Source organism: Chiloscyllium punctatum, chromosome 23 (assembly GCF_047496795.1).
Source record: "Chiloscyllium punctatum isolate Juve2018m chromosome 23, sChiPun1.3, whole genome shotgun sequence".
In the NCBI taxonomy this organism is placed as follows: Eukaryota; Metazoa; Chordata; class Chondrichthyes; order Orectolobiformes; family Hemiscylliidae; genus Chiloscyllium; species Chiloscyllium punctatum.
Window position 1 is genome coordinate 90261302 of NC_092761.1, and position 14614 is coordinate 90275915.

At 42.8% G+C, this 14614-nt stretch overlaps 1 protein-coding gene across 5 annotated transcripts in view; it reads left to right on the forward strand.

Annotated features, from left to right (window-relative positions):
- nectin1b (nectin cell adhesion molecule 1b) overlaps positions 1–14614 on the forward strand; it is a 541045-nt gene that overhangs the window by 219172 nt on the left and 307259 nt on the right. Inside the window, exon 6 of one of the 5 annotated variants that reach the window (XM_072593458.1) lies at positions 2540–7651. The exons of the other annotated variants lie outside the window; for them this stretch is intronic. Within the exon in view, the coding sequence (XP_072449559.1) occupies positions 2540–3057 (518 nt within the window). The 3' untranslated portion in view covers positions 3058–7651. Of the gene's footprint in view, positions 1–2539; positions 7652–14614 lie in introns of those variants that run through there. 5 annotated transcript variants of the gene reach the window in all.

A 14614-nucleotide genomic window follows, 5' to 3' on the forward strand; every position in this document is an offset into this window, starting at 1 on the left:
AGCCTCGAGAGATGGTTTAATGTTGTTCAAAACAGGCTTCCCAAGTGTAGGAACTAGGTAGTATGCAGAGCAATCTTGTATCTGAAGTTGCAATAGTTTTGGTTCAGTATTTCTGGTGTGTTTCACACTGTGTTGAAATGTATTGGTATATTTCAGTATCCTACATAAATGTGATTACAGAATGCTCAGCGATATCAGAGATTTATTACATTACTTATAGGGAACTCTGATGTAAGAATGATACAGCTCTCTGGTGGCCATTCAGCTCATCAGCACACATGCTGGCTTTTTGAAAGAGCTATCTAATTAATTCCACACCACACCACAGGTCCTGGGAATATGTGTTTTTTTTTCCACTTAAAGTGATTATCCGATTCCCTTTTTTGAAAGCTAGTTTTTGTCATCCTTTTCTGGCAGTACGTCTGAGATCACAACTCCTCACTGTATAGATATGACTAAAGGGGAGTGAAATTATTACCTGTCACCTTGAACAAAGCATTAAAAGTTCCATCATTTTTGGTTTACAGTCCCTTAGATGTAGTGTAGAGTTTGCAATCGAAGATGTTGCTCATCTATTAGGAAGGGTAGTGATAGAATTATTATTGAAGCAAATAAGAAGAGGAAACGCATGGCTACACCTGATTCATTCTAAACCTCACTGTCAAACAATGATCCTTTTATAACCCAGTTTTAACTTTATAATTCCTTTGCTGTTGTTAAAACCTGATATTTGCTTTGTATTCTGACTTGTATCTTCTTTTCTAGTAGAGTTGCACCTTTTCCATGCTGAATGAGTGCAGCTAATCTGTTGGCTTCTTACTGCATTTTAATACATTGTCTATTAGAGAGGAAGAAATCACTGTGGGTGCGTGTGCGTGTGTGTGTGTGTGTGTGTGTGTTGATCTGGAGAGTGCGTGATGTGGAGTGTGTTAATGATATGGATCATTCGGCCAGCGTGCGTATTGTTGTTCATTCTTCCTTTTAAAGTGGTGCTTTGCATCTTTTTATGTAACTATTTAATGATTAAATTTACAGTGAATGCTATAACTGGGGGAGACTGTAGCACAGTGGTAATGTTACTGGATTAGTAATATAGGCCCTCCCAAGCTGTGGTTATGAGTTCAAATCCCAGCATGGTAGACAGAAAATTTCAATGTAAAATATAAAAGAAAACTGCATTAAAAAGCTAATCTAATGGTGACCATATAACCATTATCAATTGTCAAATGTTCATTAAAGTCCATTAGAGAAGGAAATCTGCCATCCCTGTCTGGTATGGCCTGTATGTGACTGCAGACCCACAGCAATGTAGTTGACTCTTAGCTGGCCTCTGAAATGGCCACTTGGTTCAAGGGCAATTGGGGATAAGCAACAGCCAGTCAATGCCATCCCAAGGCAAAATAAAAACGCTGAGCGATACTTGGGGTAGTTTGGGTAGCAGAGAAGAGGTGTGATTGGAGCAAAGACTTGCCCTTACCAGGCAGCACCGTGGCTCAGTGGGTTTCCTCTGGGTGCTCTAGATTCCTCCCATATTTCAGAGGTGTGCAGGTTAGGTAAATTGGCCGTGCTAAATTGCCTATAATGTCCAGCAGGCTAGGTGGGTCAGCCATGGGAAATACAGGGTTAGAGGATGGGATGCCCTTCAGGAGGGTCAGTGCAGACTCGATGGGCTTCTTCTGCTCTGTATGGATTATATACAAGTTTAGGCATTCAAGACTAAGGTACCACATTACAATCAGTGGCAAATATTTAAAAGTTAACCAGTAATCATATATTTCAGTAAATGCATGTGCAGGTGTGTGGATTTTAATGAATGTGACCAGTTGTGATCATGCTGCAGGAGATCCCACTGATTTAGCTCATGCATACCCCTGCCCAGCTGGAAGTACACCTGTAACCGTGTGCAAGAGGCTGCTTACAACTGGGGGTGATTCTTTTGAGCAGCTGTTTGTGTGACTACATAAGGTGCAGAGTCTGGACTGGGAGAGAACCTGATACAAAGATTATACTGAGTACAAGGACTTTATTGTACAAGAGACGCATATGTTTGATTTAAGAAACTCATGACATTGAGTTTATTAATATGAAAACAACACAAATAAAACAGAGGAGAGTTAAGTAGAAAGTGCTGGAAATGCTCAGCAGGTCAGGCAACATCTGCGGAGAGAGAAATACTTGATATTTTGGATTGTAGGGACTTCAGCAGAACAGGGCTTTCTTTACAAGGTTCTGCCTGATTTTCTGAGCGTTTCTACCATTTACTGTGTCTGTTTCAAATTTTCAGCATCTGCATTATTTTGCCTTTGTTTGACAATAAGCACAGGTTGTCTCGGGGGGTGGGAGATGTGTTCTCGAAGGCAGCAGCGTAACTGTGCTCTTTGTAAATGTCATGATGTTGAGAGAGCAGCTTAGATGTAGACTGTTAATTTCAGCCATCTTTCTCCCTTCCCTCTGTCTCCCCTTCCCCTTTCCCCTCGTCACTGCATCTTACAAATCACGGGACTGACACTGTCCCTTCCATCTGTCTTTTCCTACCCAGAATCCCCTCAAATCCTACCATCCAGCACAAGCAGTCCAAGTGTGAGAGAGAGTCTGGACAGCAGTGGAAGCAGCAGGAAGACCTTGGTGATTGGAGCAGTTGTGGGAGGTCTGATTCTCGTCTTGATTGTCGGTGTCATAATCTTCATCGTCCTTCGGAAGAGGCAACAAACCTTCAAGGGTGACTACAACACAAAGAAACACGTGTTTGGGAATGGATACAGCAAAGCTGGCATCATGCCCCCAGCTCCAGAGCACATCTCTTATCAGGAGGAATCCGATGAGGATAAAAAGCCATCTTCCATGAACGTGAGTTATGAGAATGAGAGGAAAGTTTCCCGTGATGGTGTAGACTTTGACACAGACTCCAAGCGTCCTTACTTCACCGTCGACGAGAGCGACACGCAGGAGGACTTTGACGAGCAGACTCTAAGTTTCCAGTATCCGCAGGATTTGACGGAAGACATGGTATCGCAGAATGATGGCTCCATCATTTCAAAGAAAGAGTGGTATGTGTAGTGCCAGACCCCTCATGGTGCAGGACAATGTCTGCGTGTCCTGCCTCCTGTACACCTGGCTCCACTGTAAAACTCTGCATCAGCTAAAGTCTTAATGATTACATTGTGATTTATTTTTTACATTTCATTCAAAAAAATATAAATAATGTTCTCAGATAGTGTTTCAAAATGAAAGGGAACACTAGTCTATATAGCACTAATTCGGGGTAATCCTCACTTATATCAGTTGGACTTCTGTAAAAACTGATGTCTCTTTGATATGCTACACAGACATCAGGTAACTTGTGCTAAACACTGGAACTTAATCAGGCTGTCAGCACTTCTGTGGCTGCATGACCATAACTTCTTATTAACTTCTCATTAATTTATAACCATTCACTAGGACTGGATGGATGTGACTAATAACTTACTGGCCTTTGCTGGTGAGTGGTTAATTTGTTTGGTTACCAACTAGTGATGACATGTGATAGCAACTGTTAATATTCCATTTAATTGGAGTTTTTACAAACACTCACTAAATGCTGCAGCTAATAATGGATTTATAGCTGGATTTTCCACTAGATGATATCAATATGTGTAAATACCAACTATTGTTTTTTTAAACTGCACATAACACTAAAGCCACAGAAGATCCCTTTGGGTACCTTAAATGCCTTGGTACCATTTGGATCAAAACTTTGCTGTCAATTTTTTTTAGCTTCTAGGTAAAATTAATTTGCCTGGCATAAAGAGAACATTTCCCCCCCCTCTTGAATGATGTCCTGGTTGCAGCTTAAAACATTCCTGCATGTGAATGTCCATTTCTCCAGGCAATGTGAAGTGTGGCGCTGCCAAGATGTGTAAACCCTTCCCTACACAAATTTCTAACAAGTCTCTACAATGTTTAAAAATGTTGGGCTCACTTGTTGATTCTTGTCTGTGCATGCTTCAGAATTCTCTTTAACGAAATGTTCAATGTACTGCATCTTGCCTGCAGTCAGTCATGTAATATAATGTATTTCTCGGGCTTATAACATCACGTTAGAGCTATCGTGTTGCCTCGTCCAAATGTAGTTACCCAGGTCCATTTCGACGACGATTTGATAAAAATTAAGCCATGCATCACAGAGGCCAAATTTGATGGGTGTGATCACCAAGCCTGCATGAGCCTGTGGAGTAATTGTTAATGAACAATCATTAATTGAGTGGACAAGAGCAATTTTCTGTGGATGCTGGATATCTGCGATAAAATATTCAAAAGGCTCAGCAGGTCAGATAGTTTCTGTGGGAACAAAGAGAGATGTGTTTAATGTTTGGGTCAGTCACTGATTCTTCAAAAGTGGAAATCTCTCGAACTGGACTTAAATATATGTCCATTTTCTCAAAGCCTTACCAGTAATTTATTGTTAAGTTGGCATTCTGTTCCATTCATAATACTTAACTGGTGATGGTTCCTTGAGTGGGCAGTAAGAAGTGGCCATTTACAGATAAGCAAGAGATAATGTGACAAACCTGTGCCTTGAACTGCAAGATGTGGACCCTACAGCACTGTAGGTTGTTGAGCAGGTCTATTTGCCAGCAACTGATTTAAAATGGTCCAGTTTTCGCCTTCTTTGTCCATTGTAAATTTGGTAAAGAATTGCAGTCTGTTCTTCATGTGGTCAGCAGGTCTGCAGAGTAACTACCACACCTCCCACAGTATTAAACACATGGGCATTATGCAGAGTAGAAAACAGGGACACAGTTCAGCATGTGCTATCAAACAAACATAGCATTCTCTTTGTTTGTGAAATGCATCAACAGTTACCTTTGTCTAAAAACGCCCTCAAAGTGGGTGGAAGAAGTGTTGTCCATAAATAATAATGGTAACATTGTATTCCGCTGGCTTGCCGAAACTGTCCACCATTCCAACCAATGAGTTTAGACATGACCTTGAGCTTCTTGCGATCAGGGACATTTTGTCTTGTAAATCCGAGAGGTGAGCCACCCATCAGGTTCATAGGAATCCACAGGCAAAGACTATTACGATTAGCTGCTGAGTTGTGAGACAAGGAGAGGGGATTGCTCCATACCGCTATGGATCCTCATTTGGAAACTGCTCAAAATACACAACCAATCAGTCACTATCCTTCAAAACATAAGGTATGACACTTCAGGAGTGCACCCTTTATCCAAACTATTTTGTAATTCTGAACTGTCAGCAAGTGAGCAACAAGGGGGCATATTTTTAAGTAAAAGGCAGGAGGCTTAGAGGGAATTTGAGGAAACGTTTTGTCACCTTGAGGGTGGAGAGAATCTGAAATGCACTGCCTGGGGTGGGGGTGGGGGGGGGGGGGAGGTTTATGGAGGCAGGATGCTTCATAACCTTGAAAAAATACGTGAATGAGCACTTGAACAGTCATAACATTCAAAGTCTACTGTGGGGAAAATATGACTAGTGTGGTAATAGTATTTTTGATAGCAGAGGCTTGATGGGCCAAAGGATCTCCTCTGTACTGTATGATTCTATGAAGCTATCTTCAAACATGATGGTGTAGAGGACTATTCTTCCAGGGAATGGTGTACCAATCTGTATGTAGCAGTTTGATCATTTGAATTTGGTTTTGTTAATGCAGATGAAAAGCTGAGGTTAGTAAATGACCATAATCCATTTAATTGAGATAAAATTCCCATTTATTCATTCCCTTTTAAGGAAGGGAGCTAACTGTCCTTCCCAACTTGATGCCATTCCCACACCTGTCTGGTTGACTCTGAAGTGGTTTAGCAAATGACTCAGTAGTGTCTCAGCTTTGGGCGTGGAGAGGGAAGCACATTATGCTATCCTTACCATTGCCTTCCATATTCCTATCAGTACTTGCAAATAAATGCTAGCAAGGCTATTTTCAGTATTTTTGCAGGGGTCTGAGAGTTATCCCATCGCAGTCTTGTTGGAATGCTCGTGCTTTGCTGAGCTCATCATGGGGATAACTTGCGATTCAAGGTGGCACATTAATGTTATTTCTATCTTGTTTGTACATGAGCCGATGGGTAACGGATTGTTTCAGAGTACACTGTTCCATATCAGAAGTATTTGACTTTGAAAAGGCTTTTGTAAATATTGCACAAGTTTGTTATATGTCAGATTAACTCCATCTTCCTGTTATCTAATGAGAGCTGATCTGATGGAGCGTAATATAGGTGCACATCTTTGTTTGTACCTTGTTGTATCATTGTTCCCCCTTCACAGCTTGTTTTTACAGTGCCATTTGAATGTTACTATGCTTTAAGATTTAGCACATGTTGATGAAACTTCCCCGGTTAAATCTCTGCTCACTGACCATTCCAACACTTGCATTTAACTGGTTCTCGATCAACACTTGAAAGCATTCTAATGAGAAGAGAGAGGGAGAAATTTTGTTAGTGATGCACTGTTCCCAGTGGGCACCATTTCCATTCTCTAGCCTTTTCCCATGTGGCTATGATAAAGATTGTAAATGCTATCTAAGCGCGAGGGGAGATGTGTGATTATCAGCTGGGGAATCTATTTATTAGAATCAGTTCCAATGCTATCACTAAAAGAGACCATTCTAATGAAGAGTCTTGAAATGCTAACTCTGTTTGTCCCCAGCCAGTCCAGCTGAGTTTCACCAGCAATTTCTGTTTTTGTATTAAAGAACCTCTTGGAAAGCAAGGGAGGCAATTCATCACAGCCAAAACCTTCCCTCCCAACCCCATTGCTGTTCACATGAAAGCTATTGAGAGTACAGAGGTGAAACGGATGTTTTGCACATTTAAATTCCACATGTAAATATTTCACATTAGATTGGATTGACTTCATTTGCATGTGCATTATTATTTGCTGACAATAGCTTAGTCAGTGAGCTCAGTGTACTAACCTCCCTCACTGTTGGCACATATTAATGGGGAAATTGGGGATGCTTCCTCAGTGCAGGAGAAATGACAATGGATCTTTCTGTCCACACTGTATTGAACGTTCATTTTCCAGCCCTGTGTTGTGTTCGCCATTCCGGGGGTTTTGTCTGAACTTGTCCGCACACTGCACCCACCCCCTCATTCTGTGCGCCGTGAAGGAGATTGTCTGAAATCACTCTCATTGGGAGAACTGAAACATTGTACCTGACACCTGAGATGGACCCACATGTGGGCAATACTGCTGCTGCCCTCTCATGTTCGTATTCTGATAGTGTTCTCTGTGTCCCACCTCTGCCCAACATACCCGGGCCCTATCCACACAAACTCTCCACCCCTCCGATCGCACCTCTCTGTTATTCCCATGGATTCCTCTTCCACCCCTCCAATGGGTGCAATTCATCCTGACACTTTCAACCCTGACCCCAATCTCCCTAACTGACCCTTGCTGGTCATGAGGATCCCCGTAATCGTCCAAACCAACTCTCTCCCGCCCCACACGCCTAGTGCTGCTTCAACAAGACCATAGCCAACTGCAAATATGATCCGGACTCCGTGAATCTCTCACATACTGCTCAAGTTACGTTTAAGGAATAATGTAATTCGGACATCTCTATACGAATGATGCCAACTTACTTCAAGTACAAATTGCCTAGCCTCCCACCTTCTCCACCCTCCTCCCCCACCCCCACCCCCCCCCCCCCCCCCCCCCCCCCCATCACTGGAAACTTCACTTGCAGCTCATTCAGTCCCCCCACGCACCCTCATTTATGTATGTGGGCCCACCCCATAAAACCAGCGCACCGCAGCCAGAAGCAATGTTTCTGCACAAAGCGCTTTCTTCCTAGTCAGTATTGGGTCGTGTGTTCAGCAATGTGTCTTTTGCACAAATGGTCACAATTTAGGGAATCTGTTTGGGTGAGTGATGCTGATTGTTGCTCAGACTGAAATGAACAAGATCACTTTTTAAATCACCTACTACCCGGTGATCAGAGAATAATTCCAATAACCACATCTGATAAAGAGCATTGCCATCCCTAGAGCTTCAAGGTTCTATGCAAATGGCCAGAAACATTTTGGGTCTTGAACCTTTATACATGACATGGGCATCAGGAGACAAAGGGTAAAATCCCAGAATATTGTCAATTCAAAATAGTACTGGTATATTTGAAGTGTTCAATATTTATCATTCCATGTACACATAAAGCTGATCAAAAAATGAAGTCCATTTAGTTTTTATAGGTTTTTGTCTTATAACAAACCATTGGAAGGTAATCAGTTCATTCATTTGAGAATTTCAAGATGTATTTTCAACTCCAGCAATATCCAATGGCGAACTGAGCTCCAGCATTCACTAATGTCTGTTCGGGAAGGAAATCTGCCATCCTTATGTGATCTGGCCTACATGTGACTCCAGACCAACAGCAATGGGGTTGACTCTTAACTGGGCAATTGGGGATGGGTTGTAAATGCAGGCCTAGCCCACACCCTGTGAACAAATTGTACAAAAGTATCAGTCATGCAGTATGACAGAGTCATAGAGCTGTACAGCACAGAAGCAGACTCTTCGGTCCAACTCCTTCATGCTGACCAGATAGCCTAAATTAATCCAGTCCCATTTCCCAGCTAATGGCCCATATCCCTCCAAACCCTTCCTATTCATATATCCATCCAAATCCCTTTTAAATGTTGTTGTAATTGTACCAACCTTCACCACTTCCTCTGGCAGCTCATTCTGTAGATGCACCACCCTCTGCGTGAAAAAGTTGCCCCTTGGGTCCCTCTTTAAAAGTCCTGCAATGAAGTGTGACATGCACTTTACTCCAGCGATGCAGTAATATTTGGAGAGAAAGCAGTGACATGACTTTCTCCCGCACCGAGTCTGCACGTCCTTAGAGATACTTCACTTGCATATCTCTCTTTTCTTTCTTTCTCTCTTTCGCTCTCTCTTGCTTTCTCTCTCTCTCTTGCTTTCTCTCTCTCTCTCTCTTTCTCTTTCTCTGTCTCTCTCTCTCTCACTGTGGCCAAGGTACTGTTATTTGCTTTTATTGTCCATTTACGTCCAGCGACATGTATTGACAGCTGGAAATCCGACCACACAACAAAGCATGCCATCAGTATCCCACTCTTGCTTGTACTTGGTCTAACCATAGTGCTATGTTCTTCTGCCCTCTCAGTGCAGAGCTGTGATAAATAGCTAGTTGTTCTCTGCCATTGTGCCCAATCATGACATTTCTTCTTCCATTAATTCAGGGTCGAGAGGTAAATTAGCCATGTGTGGCTGTTCTGAGCTACAAGATGGTCACGCTTTCATTTAAAGCTCCCCAGTTTGGTGCTGCGTTGGGATATACTGTGTTCATTGAATCTTGTTAACTATTGTGCAAATAAAACCATTTTGTAAAGTGTACTGTGTAATGTTTTGTACGATGTTGCAGATGCAATCTGTTTTATTGGGCTGCTTCCTTTCTTGTTGTTTCTCTTGATATGGATTCTCTGGTTGAAGGTGGTTTGGTTGTGGATCCTGCCTGCTCTGTTATGTGCCCAAGTGTGTGAAATGTTCCAAATCTTATTTGGGGGAGGGAAACTTCTTTTTTTTTAAATAAAATTTCAAATGGAAATTTCCTTGGTTTGCTGTTTTTATTCTCCGGTTGGTTCTGATCTAGTGAATTTTCCTGATTCTTGTCAGAAAGACAAGAATTGGTTCAGGCGTCTGAGTTCAGGCGTCTGTCTTCACCGGGGGATATGGATTTTGTTTTTTTTTTCCTTTCAAACCTCCCCTTTTCACCAATGCCTGAACTGTCAATCCAGGCTGGCACTCCCAGTGCGATTCTGAGGGAATGCTGCATTGTCAGCCTTCGAGATATTAACAGGAAAAGTCAGGGAAGATTAAAAAAAAAGTACTTCTAGTGGTTGGATATTCTCAAACTAGGCACAGTCTAAAAATTAGGGCCAGACCATTCAGGAGAAATGTTAGGAAGCACTTTGACACACAAAGGGTAGTGAAGATTTCAAACTCTTTTTCCACAAATGGCATTGGATGCTGGATCAGTTGTTAATTTTAAGTCTGAGAGAGAGAATTTTCTGTTAAGCAAAGGTAATAAGGGATATGGATCAAAGGCAGGTCTGTGGAGTTTGGCTATAGATCAGTTGTCAGGCAGTCGGTGGGGGCCGAGTGTCCTCCTCCAGTTCTTACGTGCAACCTGTTGGATGGATCTTAAACTGAGGCCTTTGTGAAAAGGCTCTGTGGCACTATTTTGAAAAAGAGAAGACAATTTCTTCCCCCTATCTTGAAACAAATATTTATCCCTTAACCATCATTTGTCATCTGAGCAGTCAATCCCACCATTGCTGCATGCATTGTGGGATCTTGCTCTGTGTAAATTGGTTGCTGCGGTTTCTACATTACAACAGTGATCCCACTTTTAAAATGTGCTTCACTAAAGGTGTACAGCACTTTGAGTTGCCCTGAGGATGGCAGCGGTATGATGTAGAAATGCAAGTGTACTTGTTTTTCCTCCCATGATGCTGCTCTCTGGTTCAGTCTCACAAAAAGCTCGTGTCAGTGTAGAGAGCTCAGTCCTGTCTCCTTCCAGCAGACAAGTTCCTTTCTGCAGATGGTCAAGCGAGAAAGGAGTGGGAACATACTAGACATATTCCTTTTCTTCCATCCTCTCCTTCACTTTCCGGCTGACCAAGCCAGGATGGGGTTGCCTGGTGACTCAGTGGTTAGTGCTGCTACCTGGCAGCACCAGGGACTCAGGTTCAATTCCACCCTCAAGTGACTGTGCAAGCTCCACACAGACATTCTCCCTGTGTCTATATGGGGTTCTTCCCACCATCCAAAGATGTGCAGGTTAGGTGGATTGGCCATGCTAAATTGTCCATAGTCAAGATTAGAGTGGTGCTGGAAAAGCACAGCAGGTCAGGTAGCAACTGAGGAATATTCCTGATGAAGGGCTCCTGCCTGAAACATTGATTTTCCTGCTTCTCGGATGCTGCCTGACCTGCTGTGCTTTTCCAGCACCACTCTAATCTTGACTCTGATCTCCAGCATCTGCAGTCCTCACTTTCACCTAAATTGCCGTAGTGTCAGGGAGATGTAGGTTAGGTGGATTGTTGCTGGGAAATGCCGGGTGACAGCGATGATGGGGGAGGAGGGGGTCCTGGCTGGGTTGGTCTTCACCGGGCTGATGTGGATTTAATGATCCAAATGGCCTGCTTCCAACTGTAGGGATTCTATGGTGCTATACTGAAACCAAATTCAGTGTCTCCAGCTCTTGGTTGCACTTGGTTCTCTACAGTTCAATGTTAAAAGTTGTGACATTATGCCCCAGCCATGAAGCACGTTTGTAGAACTATCTAGAATAGAAAGAGGTCAGCTGGTCCATTACTAACCTTTTGGAAAAGCCATCTAGATTCTATAATTCATTTCCTAATGTTTTCCCCAGTCCTGCAAATCATTCCATTCAAGTGTTTATTGATTTGTACCCTTACATCTAAGAATGTGGTACATGATATGTTTATTTTCTTAACTTCTAGTTGTACATCTACTGTTATAACACCTGTGAAGGTGGCAAAGCCTAACTCTGACTGATACCGCTATCCTGTTGAAAAGCTCAAGATACAGAAAGTGACTGATGGTTTACAAAACATACAGGCAGTAACATCACCAGGAAGGATATGGGATGTTAATATTCCAGATTGAGTTAGTGAAGAAGGAGGTGATTATTCTGAACTGCACTAAAGCAGGGATTGAGATCACCTGACCGGTGGACAATTCCATTTATAGTCCCAGTTTTGTGTTAGAGATTCTGTAGTTACTGAGGAACTACATTACTGTGAAGTATAATGCAAATTCCAGAATCCCATGACTTTTGTCCCACATTGACTGACTTGTGTTCTGTAGTTTATTAAGGGTCAGTTTCAATTCAGATATTTTGAAAGGCTAAGTTTATCACACATTGCTAACAAATCTCAGTTCACATGAGCATTGAGAAGTCGAGTGAAATTCTGAAAGATTGTCCTTTCACCTTTAATGAACGACCTGCAGTGAGGGGCTAACTGAGGTCACAGACAGTGACGTTGGCCTTTCATCTCTGGCTCTTGATGTTCAAACTAGTGGGTTGGAAGGGTCTGTTGTCTTGTCCTTTGGACATCACATTGTTTTGGGTCATCTCAGCCACTCTTCTTGAGATTCGAGTACACATCTTCATTCACAACAGACCCTTCGGTCCAACCCGTCCATGCCGACCATTCACAATATGATACTAGACCGGCCCCAGGAATTCCAGAAAGAGACTCTGTACCAGAAATGGAAATAAGGCATTGCTCAAGTACCATGCTCTTCAGAAGCTACCAATGTTGATAGGGTAATGTGTGCAGAAAATGATTCTCTGTATCTAACCCTGTGTTCTCCCTGTCCTGGGAGCGTATGATGGGGGAGACAGTGTAGAGAGAGCTTTACCTTCAATATAGAGTACAGGGAGATATTTTGTAATCTGACCCCCATGCTGTATCTGTCCTGGGAGTGTGTAATCAAACTGTTTAAAAGTTAAACATTTCTTGATTTGATCATTCTTTTGCAGATAAATTAACTTTAAAAATGGATGATTCCAAAGGCTTTTCAATGTACAGATTCATAGAGTCATACAGCACGGAAGCAGACCCTTTGATCCAACTCAAACATGCCAACCAAGTTTCCCAAATTCCACCTTCCTGCATTTGACCAATATCCCTCTAAACCTTTCCTAATCGTGTACCTGCCCAAATGTCTTTTGAATGTTGTAATTGTACCTGTATCCACCATTTCCCCTGACAGTTCATTCCACACGGACACTGCCGTCTGGAAAGAGTGGTCCCTCTGGTCTCTCTCAAAATGTTTTCCTCTCACCTTAACCCTCTAGTTTTGAACTCCCCTACCCTGGGGAAAGACCCTTACTGCTGAGGTCTAGGAAGCACCGAAGTTAATTTGCACAGCAAGCTCCCAGATTGTGATAATAAACAAACAATCTGCCTTTAAGTTCATCACAAGGTCAAACACCTACCCTGAATCTCCCTCCTTCTACTGTGAAATGTGGCTAACTCTCCCAGGAGACACCAGACACCACTAAAGTCCTCAGGTGTTCCTAGTGCAACTAGCCAACCGCATTCCCTCATCTGTAAATTGTCAACTGTGATTTGCCACCTTACCCAGTGACTCTCAAATGAAAGTCCTCCTGCCCTTTGAGTGAGTGAGTGTTTTTGTCAGTGGGATCCTTCTGCCCAGGTATCATTCCCAGCAGAGGTGTTAGAATTTCCAGTTGCTGTCCTGCCATTGGAATGGTATCCTTGGCTCTAGGACAGAGATGTAGAATAATGGGTATCCTTTAGGGCTTGGACAAATGAAAGCTCAAGTGTGGCTCTGGGAAAGGAAATCTCTTACTCTTGATGCTCTGTGAGTTGGGGCTGGGGTTGGGAGGGTGGATAATTCACCCCGGCTCTCCGGATACTGAGCTCAGCTTGTTTCTGGCTTGCCTTTATTCCACAGCCTGGGGGTTGCAAATCCAAAAGATATTTAGTATTGGAGAGGGTGGATGTGAGATTAATTGAATCTCTTTGAAACTTAAGAGAATACTGAGGGACCTGGATAGAATGGAGCAGATGAGGACCCCGGGGGGGGGGTAACAGCTACAGGAGTGAAGGGGTGACCCTTTAGAACTGAGGTGAAGGGGAATTTCTTCAGTTGGAGGTTGGGAATCTGTGAATCTCATTGCTGCAGAGGGCATGGAGGCCAAGTCATTGAGTGAGAAGACAGAGATAGATAACTTCTTGAGTGAAGGGATCAAGAGTTATGGTGAAAAGGCAGGAGAATGGGGTAGGGAAACATACCAGCCATGATCTAATGGTGGACCTGACTTGATGGACTCAATGGACTAATTCTGCTCCTGTATCTTATGTTATTCATCTGGATGTTGCCTTGGCTGTAGCATTTTATGAAGAGAGGCTGGATAAACTCAGGTTGTTTAATTTAGAGAGAGAGAGAAACAGTGGAAGGGAGGCTAGTAGAGGTGTTACAAGTTATGAGGGGCGTGGAATGGTTGGATAGAAAGCAGCTGTTCTCCTCAGTTGAAGGGTCAATAACAAGGAGACAGACTTCTGTCCAATGGAAGGCAGACGGTTTAGAGGGAATCTGAGGAAAGATGTTTTCACCCAGAGGATGGTGGGTGTCTGGAAAGCACTGCCGGGTAGCTCAGGTGGGTAACCTCCCAACCCTTTTTAGAAAAAAATCTTGGATGAGCATGAAGTGTCATAACATTCAAGGCTAAGGGTCCAGTGTGTGAAAGTGGGCCGAGTGCAGATGGTAGTGTATTTTAGAAGGTACACTACTCAAAGGGTCACTTCTGTATGAATGATTCTATATTTATCTGGTATATTAGCATCTCCCACTTACTGTCAAGAGGAGTTTTCCATACACTGGAGCGATCACAACCTCATCTGATCCACAAAGCAGCATTGTGAGGGAAAATCTTCATATTCACATGGTTTAGTTAAAGGGTTGGTATGTTTAGTTGTGCTGATGTGATCCTCTTAAAATCCCAATTGTTTCAAGGTGCAGTCTCCATCATCTCTAAAGTCTAGTCATTTCAGATATTGCCCTGACCATCGGGGTCAATCAATTGATCTATATGGAC